The 21,123-nt window shown below is 41.6% G+C and overlaps 1 protein-coding gene across 3 annotated transcripts in view; it reads left to right on the top strand.

Moving 5' to 3' along the window:
* The window catches only part of LOC125454760 (poly(A) polymerase gamma-like), a 42,670-nt gene extending 26,071 nt beyond the window's left edge, over nucleotides 1-16,599 (top strand). For all 3 annotated transcript variants that reach the window (XM_048535926.1, XM_048535923.1, XM_048535924.1), the window contains 7 exons: nucleotides 10,391-10,512; nucleotides 10,598-10,779; nucleotides 10,859-10,977; nucleotides 11,062-11,282; nucleotides 14,368-14,457; nucleotides 15,310-15,366; nucleotides 15,573-16,599. In XM_048535926.1, coding sequence (XP_048391883.1) covers nucleotides 10,391-10,512; nucleotides 10,598-10,779; nucleotides 10,859-10,977; nucleotides 11,062-11,282; nucleotides 14,368-14,457; nucleotides 15,310-15,366; nucleotides 15,573-15,671 — 890 coding nt within the window. In that variant the 3' untranslated portion in view covers nucleotides 15,672-16,599. The remainder of the gene's footprint in view (nucleotides 1-10,390; nucleotides 10,513-10,597; nucleotides 10,780-10,858; nucleotides 10,978-11,061; nucleotides 11,283-14,367; nucleotides 14,458-15,309; nucleotides 15,367-15,572) is intronic.
* Nucleotides 16,600-21,123: the final 4,524 nt, after the last annotated feature.

Raw genomic sequence — 21,123 nt, 5'->3', positions numbered from 1 at the left:
TGGACAAAAAAAATTCTTAGCCCACATCTTGGTCTCCAGATAACCTGAAACAGGACATACCCTGAGAGGTGTGGTTTGGAATTCCATGGGTATCCCAGTTTAATTGCACAGGAGGTTTTAAGCTTCTGATAGACAGTTACTCTCTGTCAATAACCCTGCAAAAATATCTCCAGCTCTGCAGAGTCTGAGACTTCCAAGAGCTTTTGATTCAACCAGGGTAATTACCCAGGAAAAGGTGAGGGTGGGATTGAAATCTGTTGTAATGTCTGGATAACAAAATAAAACTGACCCCCACTCTGACTCCTCATTAAATGGTCTCTCTAACACCGATCACTGCCTCTCGGTATCCCTGTTTTCACACTTTTTTTTAAAGGCCTTGCTGATCCACCTGCCATTCCCTCACCCACTTGCCACCTTGGCAGCTTGCAAAGAGGCTTTTGGATTTTTTTTAAGACTTTATCCGTTGCTGGATTATGGCAGTGGCTGAAATAAAAAAAGGGTTTAGTTTTTAAGAGTATTAATTTATTCCAGTGTAGTCAGTGTGGGTTTTCTGGGATGCGATTGTTAGGGTTGATCCTTCAGAAATCAAGCCTGAAAAATTATGGGAAGGTAAGTGACTTTTTGTCTGATCTGAATTGGCAATATTGACTCCAACCCAGATAGGAAGGTTTGAGGAACAAAAGCAAAATTGCTGGAAGAGCTCAGCAGGTCTGATAACTTTTTTTTTCCTTCGCAGATGCTAACGTTTCAGTCTGGTGACCCTTCCTCAGAATTGTTCCTCCAGTTCTGAGGAATGGTCACCAGACCTGACACGTTAACTCTGTTTTTTCCTTCACAGATTCTCCCAGACCTGCTAAGCTTTTCCATCAACTTTGTTTTTGTTCTTGATTTACAGCATCCACAGTTCTTTTGGTTTTTTATTTCGCAAGGTATGAGGCCTTGTAATCTTTTCATTTTATAAACAATTTTATACAATATAACAGGTTTACAGAACAATGCGAAAAATAGATTGCATGAACTAATTTTAGCATCCTTTCAAAAACTGTAGCTTGAGTTTGGATGTGTTGCATTTTCTAACTGAAGTTTTTTTCGGTGCTTTTTATAGTTTGATAATGAAATTTGCTTAATGCTATCAGCTCAGATTCCTTAGTAACTGTCCGGTTTGGATTCGAGAATGACTTTCCACTTTGGGAATTTTGGATCCTGATATGGTAAATAGTACAATACTGGATCTGTGCACATTACTGTAGATGGGTGTTTGTGAAGCAGGTTGATTCTCAGATTTTTGCATCCCCCTTCTGTTACTTGCACTTGAGCTGCTTCTGTATTTGTCAAAACTCCACTGATGATGTCTTCCCATAAACTGTTTCTTCTCCAGCTTGAGTGATCCTGTGCGAGGGAGTCCTAGGAGTCATTGTTAATGTTCCATTTATCAGGGACCTTCATAGAGCTGCGGTGAAGTGTTGTAATGAAGATAGAAGACCATTGGTACAATGACACAACCTTGCTTTACCCAACTTTGAGCTCTTACTGGTTCTGTGTTTGATCTGTCAGTGAGGATCATGTCTTGTCTTGTGTGTTATCAAGTTCTAGGCAGCAGTTGCTGATGAATTTCTGCGGCAACTAATGTGGAGGTGGACGCTCCACAATCTGTCCCGGTTGACAGAGTTGGAGGTCAAAATGGTCATGCATAGAGGTTGCTTCTGCTTTCTGCATATTTTTGTGGACTTATGATCTTCACAATAAGGCATCAGCCAAGCTCCTAATGGATACAAAGTCCACATTGTGACTCTGGATAAAGGCAATTGAGAATTCTTGCAATGACTTTCTCCCTGCTGTCTGCCACAGGGAAACCCCAATGTGGTTATTACCATCGGTCTTGTCTCCTTTATCAAAGGCCATCTCAATTATGGTGTCTGAGAGGTCCCCTAGCATACATGCTGTTCTTCCAGATAAGGGAAGAATCTTGCCCATCTCATTGGCTGTTGGAGAGTTGCTGGGTTTCCTGTACTCTTCCCAACCGTCACTTGTTCTTTAAGTTACTACTTTGGGAGTGTTGGACCTACAGACCTAGTGTGGTTTATGCTCATTGAAACTAAACAGGATAACTATAAAGTACTAACTGAGTAGGTCTCATTGCAGGTCCTTCAGGTTCGTTGCCATAGAAAATTCATTATTAGAACTTCTGCGACTGCTATTTTGGCGCTATGCTGTGAAGGTAGTAGAGGGCATTTGGTGAGATTCAATCCAGAAGTTGTCAGCTGTTGACATGGCATGGTTAATGCAGACATCCTTGTGATCCCTCACTCATTCAATGACTTGGTCAATAGGTGCCTAAGATTTGTCTCTGAAATAGGGAGTGTGTTATGACCAGATCATGTTTGAGATGTTTCAGCAGACGATTGAATGAATCCATAGTTTTGTGCTTTCGCAATGCCTTCCTTGTTAATTGTGATTGATTGTTCCAGAAGTTTATGTCCTTCAAGGACAATTGTGGATCAGTCTCTGGGCCAGGAGAAAACTGTTGATCCCAGTTGGAGTGGAGTTTATCTTTGGTCTCTTCTGTTGCTTTGTAGGATTGAGGTGTGTGTAATGCTTCTGCGTTGTTGTTAGCCTTCAGGTCACAAGATGACATAAGACACAGGAGTGGAGGTAAGGCCATTCGGTCCATCGAGTCCACTCTGCCTTTTAATCATGGCTAATGGGCATTTCAACTCCACTTCCCTGCAATCTCCCCATAGCCCTTAAATTCTTGATCTCACAAGGAATTATCAATCTCTGGCTGAAAGACATTTAACGTCCTTGTCTCCACTCTGCTCCGTGGCAATGAATTCCGCAGGCCCACCACTCTGGCTGAAGAAATGTCTCCTCAGTTATGTTCGGAATTGACCCCCTCTAATTTTAAGGCTGTGCCCACGGTCCTAATCTCCCCGCCTAACGGAAACAACTTCCCAGCGTCCACCCTTTCGAAGCCATTATCTTGCAAGTTTCTACTAGATCTCCCCTCAACCTTCTAAACCCTAATGAATACAATCCCGGGATCCTCAGCCGTTCATTGTATGTTAAACCTACCATTCCAGGGATCATCCGTGTGAATCTCCACTGGACACGCTCCAGTGCCAGAATGTCCTTCCTGAGGTGTGGGGCCCAAAATTGGACACAGTATTCTAAATGGGGCCTAGTTAGAGTTTTATAAAGTCTCAGAAGCACATCACTGCTTTTATATTCCAACCCTCTTGAATAAGTGACAACGTTACATTTGCTTTCGTAATCACGGACTCAACGTGCAAGTTAACCTTTAGAGAATCCTGGACTAGCACTCCCAGATCCCTTTGTACTTCTGCTTTATGAATTTTCTCACCATTTAGAATACAGGCATAGACTATTTTTTCTTTCTTGCCAAAGTGCAAGACCTAGCATTTGCTCACGTTGAATTTCATCAGCCATTTCCTGGACCACTCTCCTAAACTGTCTAAATCTTTCTGCAGCCTCCCCATCTCCTCAGTACGACCTGCCTGTCCACCTATCTTCGTATCGGTGGCAAACTTTGCCAGAATGCCCCCAGTCCCTTCATCCAGATCATTAAACATGCAAAGTGAACAGCTGCAGTCCCAACACTGAACACTGTGGGACACCACCTGTCACTGGTTGCCATTCCAAAAAAGGGCCTTTTATCCCAACTCTCTGCCTTCTGTAAGACAGCCAATCCTCAATCCAAGCCAGTAGCTCACCTCAAACACCATGGGCCCTCACCTTATTCAGCAGCCTCCCGTGAGGCACCTTACCAAAGGCCTTTTGGCAGTCTAGATAGATAACATCCACTGGGTTTCCCTGGTCTAACCTACTTGTTAACTCTTCAAAGAATTCTAACAAGTTTGTCAACCACGACCTCCCCTTACTAAATCCATGCTGACTTGTTCTAATCCGACCCTGCACTTCCAAGAATTTAGAAATCTCATCCTTAATGATGGATTCTGGAATTTTATCAACAACTGGGGTTAGGCGAATCAACCTATAATTTTTTTCCATTTTTTTTGCCTTGATCCTTTCTTAAACTTGGGGATTACAACAGTGATTTTCCAATCATCTGGGACTTTCCCTGTCCCCAGTGACTTTTGAAAGATCACACCCAATGCCTCTGCTATTTCCTCAGCCACCTCCTCAGAACTCGAGGATGTAGCCCATCGGGGCCAGGAGATTTATCAATTTTTAGACCTTTTTAGCTTTTCTAGCACTTCCTCTTTTGTCTGGCCTACCATACTCCACTCTGCCCCCCGCCCCTTAATTGTTGGGAAACTACTCATGTCTTCCACTGTGAAGACTGAGGCAACATACTTATTAAGTCCTTCAGCTATTTCCCTATCTCCCATCACTAGCCTTCCAGCATCAATTTGGAGTGGCCGAATGTCTACTTTTGCGTCTCGTTTGTTTCTTATGTATTGAAAGCATTGTGCTAGCCAATAATATTAGAAATTGTAATAGAAATTTCTCTCAATACATAAGAAACAAACAATAGGCAAAAGTAGACATTGGGCCGCTCCAAATTGATGCTGGAAGGCTAGTGATGGGAGGTAGGGAAATTGTCATTTACTCCACAAGTGGGCTTACTGAGATTATCAACTGGATCATAATTTTTGAAGCCAACTCCCTGGAGTCAGCATTCTTCTTTCGATTTTGCCCACCAGTTTTGTTCTTTTGACTTGTCCTTCTCCTGCCTACTGTGACTTACTTGGCAACAATGTTAACATTGTAGCACCAGGATTTTGGAGCTATGATAATGGCGCAACATTAAGGTCTGTCCCTCCCGAGGTATCAGACACCTCAGTCACTACGTTATCAAACATACAGCTGTGACTAATTTTATATTTTTCTCTCCCCTGTATTTTTAAGCAACTTTTTAAATCGTTCTGCAGCATTCTGGTTGTGGGTTGTAGCTCCGTATCAACCTACTTTTTTATTTTTTCAGGCCCTTTGGTGAAATGTTCTGGAAAAGAACGTTAAAGGATGCCTTCTGTCAAACTCCATTTTTCAGCAACGTTGCCAGTATTCTAAGATAATAAAATGTGAGGCTGGATGAACACAGCAGGCCAAGCAGCATTTCAGGAGCACAAAAGCTGACGTTTCGGGCCTAGACCCTTCATCAGAGAGGGGGATGGGGAGAGGGAACTGGAATAAATAGGGAGAGAGGGGGAGGTGGACCGAAGATGGAGAGTAAGGAAGATAGGTGGAGAGTGTATAGGTGGGGAGGTAGGGAGGGGATAGGTCAGTCCAGGGAAGACGGACAGATCAAGGAGGTGGGATGAGGTTAGTAGGTAGCTGGGGGTGCGTCTTGGGGTGGGAGGAAGGGATGGGTGAGAGAAAGAACCGGTTAGGGAGGCAGAGACAGGTTGGACTGGTTTTGGGATGCAGTGGGTGGGGGGGAAGAGCTGGGCTGGTTGTGTGGTGCAGTGGGGGGAGGGGAGGGTATTCTGTATTCTGCCTGCTTTATAGGTGTTTATAGCAGAGGAGGCAATGGCCTACTGGTATTATTGCTGGACTGTTCATCCAGAGACTCAGATAACATTCTGGGGGCCCAGGTTCAAATCCCACCACAGCAGATCGTGGAGTTTGAATTCAGTAAAGCATCTGGAAATAAGATTCTAATGATGACCATGAATCATAGAACATAGAACATAGAACAGTACAGCACAGAACAGGCCCTTCAGCCCACAATGTTGTGCCGACCATTGATCCTCATGTATGCACCCTCAAATTTCTGTGACCATATACATGTCCAGCAGTCTCTTAAATGACCCCAATGACCTTGCTTCCACAACTGCTGCTGGCAACGCATTCCATGCTCTCACAACTCTCTGCGTAAAGAACCTGCCTCTGACATCCCCTCTATACTTTCCACCAACCAGCTTAAAACTATGACCCCTCGTGCTAGCCATTTCTGCCCTGGGAAATAGTCTCTGGCTATCAACTCTATCTATGCCTCTCATTATCTTGTATACCTCAATTAGGTCCCCTCTCCTCCTCCTCTTCTCCAATGAAAAGAGACCGAGCTCAGTCAACCTCTCTTCATAAGATAAGCCCTCCAGTCCAGGCAGCATCCTGGTAAACCTCCTCTGAACCCTCTCCAAAGCATCCACATCTTTCCTATAATAGGGCGCCCAGAACTGGACGCAGTATTCCAAGTGCGGTCTAACCAAAGTTTTATAGAGCTGCAACAAGATCTCCCGACTCTTAAACTCAATCCCCCTGTTAATGAAAGCCAAAACACCATATGCTTTCTTAACAACCCTGTCCACTTGGGTGGCCATTTTAAGGGATCTATGTATCTGCACACCAAGATCCCTCTGTTCCTCCACGCTGCCAAGAATCCTATCCTTAATCCTGTACTCAGCTTTCAAATCCGACCTTCCAAAATGCATCACCTCGCATTTATCCAGGTTGAACTCCATCTGCCACCTCTCAGCCCATCTCTGCATCCTGTCAATGTCCCGCTGCAGCCTACAACAGCCCTCTACACTGTCAACGACACCTCCGACCTTTGTGTCGTCTGCAAACTTGCTGACCCATCCTTCAATCCCCTCATCCAAGTCATTAATAAAAATTACAAACAGTAGAGGTCCAAGGATAGAGCCCTGTGGAACCCCACTCACCACTGACTTCCAGGCAGAATATTTTCCTTCTACTACCACTCGCTGTCTTCTGTTGGCCAGCCAATTCTGTATCTAAGCAGCTAAGTTCCCCTGTATCCCATTCCTCCTGACCTTCTGAATGAGCCTACCATGGGGAACCTTATCAAATGCCTTACTGAAGTCCATAATCCATTGTCAATTGTCGGATAAACCCACCAGGTTCACTAATGTCCTTTCGGGAAGGAACTGCCAACTTTATCTGCCCGCATGTGACTCCAGACCCAGAACAATGTGGTTGACTCTGAACTGCCCTCTGAGCAATTAGAGATGGATAACTGCTACCTAGCCAGCAATGTTCTCATCCTGCTAATTAATGAAGTTCTGAAATTCAGGAATTTCTTTGTCCAAATTCATCATGTTCACCATCCTTTTACCATCAAATACAGATATCCTATTAGTTGGTTGTTTACACCTTTTTTATCACTATGCTTCTAATCTCCCACCTGATTTTGTAGTTACAACTCTGCTGTCATTATATAACAGAAACAAGCATGCATTTCAAGTCAACCTTGTTTGACCTCTGATGTTAGGCCACCGTGGTACTATCATGGATTATGTATCACAGAGCAGCTCCATTTTGAATGCTATTGTGTTATAATGTGAACTGCCTGGAGTAATTACATTCTGACCTCTCTAAAGTTACAAGTTTAATAATGATACAGGTGATTCACTGAACAATGTGCTTGGCTTGCTTTGAGATTGGGGTTTTGATTTCTCTTTCTTAAAATTTACTTTGCTTTATCTTGTACCTCAAATCAAATAACGTTGCCTTTTGTACTGTCAGATTTTTATTTCCCAGCTTGATGTAGCTTGAGAGTCTCTGGTAAAGTGCGAAGCCAGACATCAAATTTAGATGTAAAGTGAAGTTTCTTTCTCCAAACTATTGCATTGTTTAAAAAAGAACTTGATTTTCAAACATAGTGATTTCTTCTGTAGAAATAAATTTAAACCCATGAACCTGCTCAGAAACTGAATGACTGACAGTATTTTTCAGATGTAGGGGGCAATCATGTGTAAGAGCAAAATAAGCTATGCACTGTGTATAAAGAGGCTTCAGTTCTTCACAGTCCATAGTGCAATTATGTAGTACAACAAAAGATAGAGAGGTTCAGTAGCCACATTCATTTTTCTTGCTTAATAGACCTGTAACAATGTAGTTAACTCAGCCACATTAGGGGCACTATAACAGTCCTTGGATAAGCAGATGGATGATGATGGGATAGTGTTGGGGGATGGGCTTAGATTAGTTCACAGGTCGGCGCAACATCTAGGGCCAAAGGGCCTGTTCTGTGCTTTTATTGTCCTATGTTCTATGTAAGCATTATGTCATACTTTTTGATTTAGTTTAAAGTTGTATAAAGTTTACTCCTGGAGGAAATGAATTGATCAGTGGTCACATGGAATTTTTTTGGGATTGTAAGGAATTCATGGGTGGATCTCTTCTGGGTGGTCAGAGTACTGAATACATTTGATGAGTAATGGCTGTAAAGCCAGAACTGACTTTAAATTTTCGAAAGCAATATGCTGGGGTGGGGGGGTGGGAGGAGAATGCTAGAAAGTTGACGTACATTGGGTGAGACCAACTGTACATTTGACCACTTTGCAGAATGCATTGTTAAAGTCAATAATCATGACTTTGATATTCCAGTAGTCTCCAAAATTGACTCTCCCTTTGATCGACATTCTGTCCTTAGTCTGCACTTTTCTAGTGCAGCTCAAAACAAGTTTGACCATCTGCACCTCATCTTTTAGTTAGACCTTTTTTAAAAAAAATACAGCCTTCACAAATCAATATTCCACAATTTCAGACTGAAAACTCTGTTCCAGCACCACATCTGACCAACCCTTTCTCCCCCACCCACCTCACCAAAAAAAATTTTTCTTTTGCATGTTTCAGTTTTCTTCTTTTTTGCTTCAATCAACAGCGCATATTTTAGTTTTTCCTTCTCACATCGCTGTTCCCATTAGCCCCATAAAACAAATTTCTTCTGTCATTCAATCTCTTCCTGTCTTCTACCTGTTAGAGACCTTCGTATGGTCCTGCTTCAAAACCAATTATATGTTTTATTCCTGGTTCTGATGAAAGATCACTGACCTCAAACATTTAACTTTGTTTGATTCTCCATAGATACTGCCTGACCTTTTGTAATCCCAGCACTTTCAAATTTTAAATCAGAAATAAAATCAGATTAAGAACAGGACAGAGCTGCAGACCAAAAGTGCAGAATTGTTTATTGAAATGTCTGTAACTGAAGGAAGCATGTAATGGAAGAAACTTTGCACCAAGTTTCTGAAAGTTAATAATTCATACTTGAGGCTTTGCATTGATTTAGTTCTGCATTGAATAGTGCCATACAAGTTCTAGATAGTTGGAGAATATGCTTAAGAAATACTGGTAACTCCAGGAAGATGTGATATGTAGCAGTTGGCTGGTGGCATTTTGTGTTAATGTTTTCAATCTGGTCCCAATTAATGCTGCTACTAGTAATTCTCCGGCTGAGCTGAAAGCTATGAAGATTTTCCTTAACCTGTAGTAATTGTCACACCACTCCTTGCAAATATAGCTATGTTTCACTGTTAGCAAAGGAGTACCTGAAATAGCTTTAATTAACATTTTATCATTGAATGGAGTAACGTTAGAAGTTGATGGCTTTCTTTGCAAAATGATGCCATGGCATTCCATTGATAAACTGATACAGGCTAGAGCAGGGAAAACTATCAATTGTGACTAATGCTGTGTTTTTGTATTTCTGTAAATTTTTTTTTGTGTGTGCATGAAGTTGCTTTCTTACTAATTTAAGTGTGGTCCAATCTGTTCTTTTCATCCTTGCTGCTGTAATTCAGTGGTTCGTGGCAAGATGATTTTTGTTTTATTTCTGGCCTACTGAGTTTAGATACCCTGATTGCACTATGCTATCAAAGTGAGAGCGTATCAGTGTGGAATTCAGGAAGACATAACTTAAGTGTTATCACATAGTGTTCTACTTTTTAAAAAAAAGGGACTGCCACATTCAGCATGAGGCATGCCGTTGATACATACGTTTGTCATCCTATCAATAGAACCCCTACAATGTGGAAACGGGCCCATTCGCCCAACAAGCCTATACCAATCCTCGGTGAATCCCATCCAGACCTGACCCCTATAACCCACCTAATCTACACATCCCTGAACACTATGGGCAATTTTAGCATGGCCAGTTCACCTACCCTGCACATCTTTGGACGGTGGGAGGAAACCGGACACCTGCAGGAAACCCGCGCAGACATGGGGAGAATGCGCAAACTCACTTAGACAGTCACCCGCAGGTGGAATCTAACCTGGGCCTCTGCTATGAGGCAGCAGTGCTAACCACTGAGCCACCGTGCCAGTCTTGCCTGTTTGAACTTTGCATTTATCAGAGAGGAAAATGTGTTTTTATGGTAACAGGAAAAGAGTTAATTTTAATAATCCTTTGTAATGGCTAGAAATGTAAATTTTGCTCAAGGTTGCCTGAAATTAATCAAATTATTTTTCATAATGTCAAGTACCTCATCAACAAAACAAGGCCCTTGACAGTGTGCTTAAATGTACAGTACTAGAATTTCCTTTGAAATATATGCTCTTTGAAAGTTTAGATATTACATAATTTAAATTCTAGAAATCCATCTCTTTTTATCCTTTGTGGCTTTTGTTCTACTCTGGGAATAATTCTGGTTTATTCCAGTGTATAGACAAGCAAATAACATTAACATGCTGAAGGAGAAAATGAGAATTGAAGCTACACATGTCAAGAAGAAGCAGCTTCATCAGTATTTGCCTGGCGAAATTCTACAGAAAAAGAAGAAGGTAAATATGGACCGTGGCATTGACCTGATTCAGCACTTTTTATATTAGATTGCATTTTTCTCTCATTCTGTTTTTTGCCTTCCAGCAAAGCATTCCTGACATTAATCGGAACTCTTCTGGAAATGTTGGAAATCTAAATCGCACGTCTTTAGAAGGAAGTCCTTTGGACAGTTCTAGGGATACTGATGTTGGCACCCCTTTTGGTTCTCCTACATTGTTACAAAAATCTTCCAAACCAAATACTCAGGGAACAGAGGACTTGCAGAAGTATGTGGAACATGTTGATCACATTGATATTCATGTTGTAATATTATGGCACTTAAGAATTCTTTTTGTTGTTTACTAGATATGAAATGTCACCTGGAAAAAAACAAGCTTCAGATGTAACAGAACTAATGTCTAATGAGTGTGATTCTCCAGAAACACAACTAGGCCAAGGGAAGCAGAGGCCTGTTATTGGTGCAAGTATGTCACTTTATTGTCACAGGCGTACAACAAGCCTTCACATTTTGATTTCAAAGATATTAACTAATAAATGTTTTGTTGCAGAGAATGATCCTATTTCCACTACAAACTCCACTCCTTCTCAAGCACTCTGTTCTATTCCCACTGTTGTTGGGCGCAGTATAATTCCTCGTTTGACATCTCCATGTAACCAGCCACTGCCAAATGGGACCAAGTTAACTCCTAGTCCAAACAGCTCTTCATCGAAAAGGCCTCATTCACCTACATTAGAAGAATCTCCAAAACGGCTTAAAGACCTCCCCTTGGTAAGTACCAGTAAAATTTAATTTATGTGATGTAGGTATATTCATGCTTCAAACAATATTGGAACAGTGTTTAAGCACTGCATACTTGTTAATAGGTAGCAGTTGAGGGAGAAAATGATTTTATGCACAATGTGGGATAGGTATTTATCAAAACATACCTGGTTATCCTTTTCTTTAGTATGACCTTGAAATAATTTTTATGTTTACTATCTTTTTCCATTTCAATTTATTGTTTGTACTTTTTGATCTGCTGTGGTGCTATATGAAATCAGTTGCAGACCAATTGGGAGATAATTGTGTATGGTTAAGCTAACAGTAGTCTGTAATCTCTTACTTGCTTTTTGATTAAAATAATATGGTTAAATTGCATTTAGCTTACTGCCCAATTTTTAATATCTAATTAGAGGAAAGTTCCTTATTTTACAAGTTTAAATAGAAAATAGAACCGTTCACGCCCTCCCTTCCCTTTCTTTCCTAGCTGCAGGGTTACCAGACCAGAATGATTGATTTTTACAAAGTATTTCTCTTGACTACTTGATGTAAACCTTTTTAAGAACACTTGTTATGTCCTTCAATAAAGCTGTTTATGTTGAACATCCAGATTTAGCGTTTATTGTAGTTTATTGTTTCCACATGATCCAAGTTTAGAGATGGCTGCTTGTATCATTGGATTGTATCATGATTATAAATACGAGCTCCAACGCAAACAGTTGGCGAGCAATATTTAAGTATGTTGTTATTCATTTTTCTCAACATTTTTCTGGCATGGACACCATATTTATAATCTCTTCCCATTCCCTTGACTCATTGGTGGCCGGCTTTGTTTTGAAGTGTTGCGTCTCTTGTGGCACAGATGTTCTTAAGACTGTTGATTTAAGGAACACTAGGATATTGAACAAGTGATTTTGACTAAACAGATGACATGCCCGTGTTAAAGCCTCTCTCTTTTTGAGGTGATGGTGTACCTGAGATATAGTAGCTTTCCGTCTCCATTATTGAAGAGGGTCATTTTGTTGTCAGTGTAAACCCACTGAGTTGCTGCAGTGTGTTTCTAAATTTTCCTTGGTGCAGCTCCAGTGGTGGGGAGAGTGTAGATACTAAGCTTGGGGGTATTGATCTATGTTGTTTTTGCATCCAGATGGTAAGTGTTCTGAGGGAGGTGGCTGAGGAAATAGCGGAGGCTTTGGTTGTGATCTTTCAAAAGTCACTGGGGACAGGGAAAGTCCCAGATGATTGGAAAATCACTGTTGTAATCCCCATGTTTAAGAAAGGATCAAGGCAAAAGATGGAAAATTATAGGCTGATTCGCCTAACCCCAGTTGTTGATAAAATTCTAGAATCCATCATTAAGGATGAGATTTCTAAATTCTTGGAAGTGCAGGGTCGAATTAGAACAAGTCAGCATGGATTTAGTAGGGGGAGGTCATGGCTGACAAACCTGTAGGAATTCTTTGAAGAGGTAAGAAGTAGGGAAACCCAGTGGATGTTATCTATCTAGACTTCCAAAAGGCCTTTGGTAAGGTGCCTCACGGGAGGCTGCTGAATAAGGTGAGGGCCCGTGGTGTTTGAGGTGAGCTACTGGCTTGGATTGAGGATTGGCTGTCTTACAGAAGGCAGAGAGTTGGGATAAAAGGCCCTTTTTTGGAATGGCAACCGGTGACAGGTGGTGTCCACAGGGTTCAGTGTTGGGGCTGCAGCTGTTCACTTTATATATTAATGATCTGGATGAAGGGACTGGGGGCATTCTGATGACATTTACTGACGATGCGAAGGTAGGTGGACAGGCAGGTAGTACTGAGCAGGTGGGGAAGCTGCAGAACAATTCAGACAGTTTAGGAGAGTGGTCCAGGAAATGGCTGATGAAATTCAACGTGAGCAAATGCTAGGTCTTGCACTTTGGCAAGAAAGAGTCCATGCCTGTACTCTTTCTTGCCAAATGGTGAGAAAATTCATAAAGCAGAAGTACAAAGGGATCTGGGAGTGCTAGTCCAGGATTCTCTAAAGGTTAACTTGCAGGTTGAGTCCGTGATTACGAAAGCAAATGTAATGTTGTCACTTATCTCAAGAGGGTTGGAATATAAAAGCAGTGATGTGCTTCTGAGACTTTATAAAGCTCTAGTTAGGCCCCATTTAGAATACTGTGTCCAATTTTGGGCCCCACACCTCAGGAAGGACAAACTGGCACTAGAGCGTGTCCAGCAGAGATTCACACAGATGAGCCCTGGAACGGTAGGCCTAACGTACAATGAGCGGCTGAGGATCCTGGGATTGTATTCATTAGATTTAGAAGGTTGAAGGGAGATCTAATAGAAACTTACAAGATAATGCATGGCTTAGAAAGGGTGGATGCTGGGAAGTTGTTTCCATTAGGCGGAGAGATTAGGACCGTGGGCACACCCTTAAAATTAGAGGGGGTCAATTTAGAACAGAACTGAGGAGACATTTCTTCAGCCAGAGAGTGGTGGACCTGTGGAATTCATTGCCACGGAGCGCAGTGGAGGCCGGGACGTTAAATGTCTTCCAGCCAGAGATTGATAAATTCTTGATCTCACAAGGAATTAAGGGCTTTGGGGAGAATGCAGGGAAGTTGAAATGCCCATCAGCCATGATTAAAAGGCGGTGTGGACTCGATGGGCCAAATTGCCTTACTTCCACTCCTATGTCTTATGGTCTTAAGGATCTATCACACTCCTAACTTGAACTTCGTAGATAGTGGAAAATCTTTGATAGTCTGTACATCTCCTGACCTATAGCTAAAATACAAATCTTCATTTGGTAGAATTCCAGTAGAAAAGAAGCTTTATGATATCTACAGCCATCTTGTTTGTAACGGACGTGTTACAAGGATAACATTCTTTTTGCAGTGATATTTAGGATGTAGTTAGACTGGAACAATGTGTTCATTTCAAACCAAATTTGGGCACATGCCCTTTTTAGGAGTCATTTGTTGTTAGCTTTAGTGGACTATTTTTATATGCAGCATCTTTTGATCTAACTTTTTATATTTAAATTTTAAATGTTTATGGCATCGATAATACTCTGGAATATTGTTTTAACTATTTTTTATGTCTCCTGTCCTTTTCAGATGTGTACTATTGAGCCAGATGATTGTGCTTTCAAACAACCTTCCTCATCAAATGAAGAGGACATACTGAAATCTCAGAAAGATGGACAGGTAGTGGTAACTACAGCTGAAGGTTGACTGTAAGGGTCTTGTGTCTCACTGGTTAAAACATAGCATACACTTGCATTTTAGGATTAGACTGCACAGCTTTACCATAAAGTGGTGAACCTGTCAGTAAATATTCATTTTTCTATAACCCTGTACTATAAATCAGTTCTCTCCCAACTTCATTATCGATTATTTGGAATGATAACATTTTAATATAAATAGAATATTTTGGATGTAATTAACATCTTGCCTATGTAGAATATTCCTGAAGATGAAGCATTCATGTATCTGCACAATATATAGTTGCTACTCAAATGCTGTCTCTTATGCAGGAAAGGCAGTTTGTGCAAGGTGTGCTCTTGCTTTAAATGCTGCATTTTACAGTCTGTGCCATGGTGTTCTGGACTTCTTTATACCTTGTACAAGGACTTAGAAGAAGCCTGTTTGACAGCTCGGCTTTTACAGTCATACAGACCGTCAACACAAATTGTCATTTACGTGCAGTTTTTCCTCTGGCTTTCTTCCCCTGAAGGGAAGTGTTTGTTGTGGTTCAGTACTTCGTACCTGCTGTCACAGCTGATACCAGTCAAGATGATGGAGGGCCACCTTTTCAATGCAACAAGCATAGGATGTTCCATTTCCTCAGTATCTGTCTGGTTCAATTATTTCCATTTCAAGTAATAGTTATGCAACAGTTGGAAGATGTTTTAAAACAATCAAAGTGAATGGAAACATAATCCCATTGAGGTTTTTTTTGCGTAGTGGGGAAGGGGCTTTAGTGACACTTAACTTCACCTTTCTGATTGTAAGACTTGTTTTGCTTCAATTGATTAAATTGTTGTCTGTATGTAACAGGACAGCCACGGAGAAGTGAAATCCATGCCCATTCCAACAATTGATACAAGATCACAGGTACTACCTATTAAATCTCTTTCTTCACAGGAAACGATGATTCTACGAGTAATGTCTGCACTCAAAACTTTCTGAAGATTCTGAAGAGTGAATTTTCACTCTTAAGTTAAAACACCTCTTGTACTTCTAGAATTCACTTTTTTTTTAACCAGTGCAATTTAACATGCTTCTTTCTGTCCTTGTTTTGGTGCTCATTTTCTTTACAGAGACTACCCAGCAAGGAGCTACCAGATGCATCTTCTCCAGTTCCCACGAGTAGCATACGTGTCATAAAAAATTCCATCAGACTAACCCTTAATCGGTAGCAACACTGACTTGTCAGGTAAAAGTAATTTGTTAATCTTAAACTATTCAAGCATGTCAGCTATATTTTGTTAAAATTTGCCCAGACGTGGAAAGTGGAGCACTGCTATACGATTGGTATTCTGACATGGTGTTGAAGCCAGAAGGTGGGTTAGTCGAATCTACTCCACTATACCTTTTGCAGACCAGATGCTCGAGGTACCAGAAGTACGTTTGGTTTACACTTCAAAACGCATGTACTGTTGACTGACTGCTGATTAACCAATATCCATAAATCTGAGGCCTTGTTAGAGAAAATGAGGAAGGAGGGGGGAGAAAATCCAAGCCTTAAATGGATGGAATAGCTTCTGGCCTCTTAAGATCAACCGGTGTCTCTGGACATATTTGTCTCTTTGCCCTCAATTATGCATTGTATGTGTGTAAATACTTGTAAGCAGCCTTTTATTGAAAAACAATCAGTATTGCATTGACAGTTCTTTTCAGAAGGCTGACGTATAATTTTAATAATTGTAAAATAACAAAAAAATTGTCCTGTGTATTTTTTATGTTAACCCTCCCTTTCAATGTTTTGTGTATATAACAAAAAACCAAAAAAAGTCATTTTAGTTATTGGTATAGGGTTTTGTGGTTAAAATCTTTACAGTTGGAGAATTTCATCACTTCAGGAAAGCATTTATAGGTAATTGTTTTTGATTACTTCTAATGGCCAATGATAAGGCTGCTGATTTTTCTAGTGTGCGTGTGCGTGTGCGTGTGTGTGTATATATCACTGCATATAAATGTCTACAAAGCAGAATGAAAAGTTTAGTAATTGCCTAAAATGTCTTTTTCTGCTGTAACTTCATTGTCACTGTGATTTACATTTTCCAGTGCATTCAGTTGATTGTTTTGTAGGCCTAAAATCCATATGTATTTGGAAGAATATTTTTGTATTTACTGTATAAAAAAAAATTAGAGTAAAAAATATCTTTAAAAACTTTGTTTTGTGTTGTAAAATTTTTAATCACAACTGAATATACTTTGAGAGTTGACCCTCCTAATTTGATCATTGAAATCCAGTCTCCATTAAAACTCTGCCTTTAAGTTATTACAAAAAGAAGGAAGGATTCTGGAAGGTTGCTGTTCATTTGACCAATGAAGACCATAAGACATAGGAGTGGAAGTAAGGCCATTCAACCCATCGAGTCCACTCCGCCATTTAATCATGGCTGATGGGCATTTCAACTCCACTTCCCTTCATGAAAGGTTGTGTTTGAATCTGGACTGTGATCAAAAGAGGCGGATTTAATAATATCTTGCTGAGAGCTGGTTCATGAATGTTAATCTTTTGACTTCAGAATGTGAACTAAAACAGTGTATATCTGTAAAACCTTGCTCCTTTTCAAAATTGGAATTAGAGCTACTTTTGATCTGTGAGAGATAATAGGAACTGCTGATGCTGGAATACACCACCTCTCGCCCACCTTCCTGCAAAAAGGCCATCCCCTATTCCCAATTCCTTCGCCTTCACCACATCTGCTCCCGAAATATGGCATTCCAAATATGGTCTCCAAATTTGAGGAAGGACATTCTTGCTATTGAGGGAGTGCAGCCTAGGTTCCCGGAATGGCAGGACTATCATATGTTGAAAGATTGGAGCAACTCGGCTTGTATACACTTCAGTTTAGAAGGATGAGAGAGGGTCTGATTGAGACGTTTAAGACTATTAAGGGATTGGACACTGTGGAGTCAAGAAGAATGTTTCTGCTGATGGGTGAGTCCAGAACCAGAGGACACAGTTTAAAAATAAGGGGTAGGCTACTTAGAACAGACTTGAGGAAAAACTTCTTCACCCAGAGAGTGGTGGGCATATGGAATGCTCTGCCCCAGAAGGCAACAGAGGCCAACTCTCTGGATAGTTTCAAGAAAGAGATAGATAGAGCTCTTAAAGATCGTGGAATCAAGGGTTATGGGGATAAGGCATACTGATTGTGGATGATCATAATGAATGGTAGTGCTGGCTCGAAGGGTCGAATGGCCTACTCCAGCACCTATTGTCTATTGTCATTCCACTCCTGGACATCCCAGATGTCCTCGTTTTTCAAGGACGGCACCTTCCCCTCCACAGTGGTCGAAAATGCCCTTGACCGTGTCTCTCGCATTTCCCGCAACTCATCCCTCACACTCCCTACCCGCAATAGCAACCAAAACAGAATCCCCCGGTCCTCATGTACCACCCCACCAACCTCCAAATTCAATGCATCATCCTCCGACACTTAACCATCTGCAATCTGACCCCCAACATCAAACATTCCTCCCCCACCCCCCCACCCCCCAAATCTGCTTTCTGGAGGGACCACTCTCTCACACGAGCGTGGCTCCCTTGGCCGCTCCACACTCCCCTCCAGCCCCACCACCCCAGCATTTTGCCCTGCAACCAGAGCAAGTGCTACACCTCACCCCCACCCCAGACCCTAAGAAGACCTTCCACATCAAACGGATGTTCACCTACACATCAGCTAATGTGGTATACTGTATCTGTTGTTCCTGTTGTGGCCTCCTTCATAACGGGGAAACCAAGCAGAGGCTTGGGGACCACTTTGCGGAACACCTACGCTCAGTTTGTATCAAACAACTACATCTCCCAGTCGCAAATCGTTTCACCTCCGCCTCCCACTCCTTTGACGACATGTTCATCCTGGGCCTCCTACGTTGCCACAATGATGTCACCCGAAAGCTGCAGGAACAGCATCTCCTCCTATTTCGCTTGGAAACCCTGCAGCCGAATGGTATCAATGTGGACTTCACCACAAGCTTCATAACCAACCCTCCCCTGACTGCATCCCAAAACCAGCCCAGCTCGTCCCCGCCCCCTAACCATTCCTCCCACCTCTAGCCCCACCCCCATCGCCTACCCACCAACCTCATCCCACCTCAACGACCTATCTCATCCCTACCTCCCCACCTACGCTCACCTTTACTGGCTCCAACCCCGCCTGTTCGACCTGTTTGTCTCCTCTCCACCTATCTTCTCCTCTATCCATCATCTATCCGCTTCCCCCTTTTTCTCCCTATTTATTTCAGAATCCTCTTCCCCTCCCCTATTTCTGAAGAGGGGTCTCGACCCGAAACAACATCAGCTGTCCTGCTCCTCTGATGCTGCTTGGCCTGGTGTGTTCATCCAGCTCTACACCTTTGTTGTCTCTCTACTTTTGATCTGTAATTGGTTGCTAGTGGTAACTGTCAAACGTTTGAAATCTGGCTGTTAATTTTGTGCTTCTGCTTGGGATTTGCAACGTCAATGGAGAAGTGCAAGAATTATGCAGCAGTTATAATCTCGGACTTTCACCATCTCCATCTGTATTAAGATCATGGTGTAAGAGGTAGAGGGGGACTGCAGATTTCAGGAGAGCTTCCTACAACAGTTTTCAGAGCAACAAAGAAGCGTTGCTGGGTCTTTCGGGAATGAGGTAGGTAAACCATCAGTAGTGCGATATTTGTAGGGGACATGTTTAGATTAGCAATGGAACAGGTCAAGGAGCAATTCAGACTTTTTAAAAAAAATTGAAAGTGGGATGGCAACTTTTAATGGCATGACAACAGAACTAACACGGGTAAATTTTGAATCGTATTGGGAGGCAACACTGGAAAAGGACCAATGGTATGGAAGTTAAGCGCAATATACATCTGAAGAATCAGGCTGCCAGGAATAATAGGAAATAGGGCAGTGTTGAACAGTTCTACACTGAAAGAAGGGGTCTATCTTTTTGATATAACTCAACTCATCTAGACCTGGGAAAAATATAGCAATGATTATAAAACTTCTTATATCGGGAACTGTGGGGTGGTTGAGAACAACATAAAGAGGACATAGATATGCTGGTGAAATGAGCAAACCAGTAGCAGATGAAATTTAATGCGAAGTGTGAAGTCAGTATGAGTGAAAGAAGAAACCATTAAATCAGGGCTATAATACTAAAGGGCAAGAGGGGGTGCAGAGCAGCAGGACTGGGGAGCGTTATGCCTTCATACTATTGTAGGTGGCAGGACAAGATGAAAACAAAATACATATTATTTTTATATTTGAAAGCAAGAATCTTACGTTTACCCTCTATGAAGCACTGATTTGGAGTATATCATGTCCATTTTGGGTGCTACATTTGTTTTTGTAGCAGTGAAGGCATTAGTGACGGTAAAAATGATAAACAATGGTTCCAGAGATGGCAAGCTTCAGTAACTTAAGGGAGTAATTTAACCAAAAGGGGTGAATAATTTTTCTTTCTCTTCACTCCTGAGGTTGATAAATAGAGCTTGGAAGTTTTAAAGTTGCTTTTTTTTAAAAATTCAGTATATATTGACCATCTATAAAGTTTTTAACGAGAAACCAGCCAGATCTCTCACTTCAATCAAAATTGAGTTTATCTAATTATAAACACATTCTGTTGGGAGGAAAAAAATTTATTAAAATGTAAAACCTGTCAAGACTCTTGTGACTTAAGAATTGGTATGGAATCAAACGGAGCAAGTTACTGTGGGAGGGGGGAGTGAAAGAGAAAATTAAAAGTGCAAGTCTATAAGAAGAACCCAGTGGCTCAGCAGTTAACACTACTGCCTCTGTGTTAGGGACCCAGGTTTAATTCCACTTCTGGCAACTGTCTCTGGAGTTTGCATGTGTTCCCCATGTCAATGTGGGTTTCCTGGGGGTGCTCCAGTTTCCTCCCACAGTCCAAAGACGTACAGGTTAGGTGAATTAGCTATACTATATTGCCCGTAGTATCCAGGGACGTGCAGCCGAGGTGGATTAGCCATGGGAAATGCAGAGGTGCATCTGGAGGGGCTGCTGTTTGGACGGTCAGTTTGAATTGTCCCCTGCTATCTCATTCCTCCTGTAATGTGGATTCTAGAGCTGTGCACAGTACTTCAGCTCTGGGCTAACCAACATTTTATACAATACCAGTACAGCCTCCCTGCTATTCAGTTCTGTGTCTTGGCTAATAAAAGCAAGTGTGCTGTTGTAACTATGTTGTCTACCTGTCCCACCGCATAAAGGGACCACGGCGTATACTCCCTTTAGATCCCTTTGTTCCTCAGTGCTCCCCAAGGTCCTAATGTGCATAATGTATTCCCTTGCTTTGTTTGTCCTGGCCAAGTGCATGAACCCATATTTATTCTCAGTACCATTTATCACTCATTAATCCATCTGACAAGCCTGCCTTTACCATCCGATTAACGTCAGGCTACAATGCTCACTATTTACATCCTCACCAATTCTTGTATTATCTGTGAACATACTGATCAACCATCCTTTATCCAAGCTTAAATCATTTTAAGGGGCCTTAACCTGATCTTTTGTGAGACCCCACTGGACACTGACTTCCACTGGGAAAATCATTCCTCAACCAACATGCTCTGCTTTCTATCATTCAGCCAATTGTGAATCTAATTTGCCAAATTTACTTTGAATTGTGTGGACTA

The sequence above is a fragment of the Stegostoma tigrinum genome, chromosome 9 (genome assembly GCF_030684315.1).
Source record: "Stegostoma tigrinum isolate sSteTig4 chromosome 9, sSteTig4.hap1, whole genome shotgun sequence".
NCBI classification, from domain to species: Eukaryota; Metazoa; Chordata; class Chondrichthyes; order Orectolobiformes; family Stegostomatidae; genus Stegostoma; species Stegostoma tigrinum.
The sequence above is the reverse complement of the archived record's forward strand: the minus strand, read 5'-3'. Positions and strand labels throughout refer to the sequence as shown.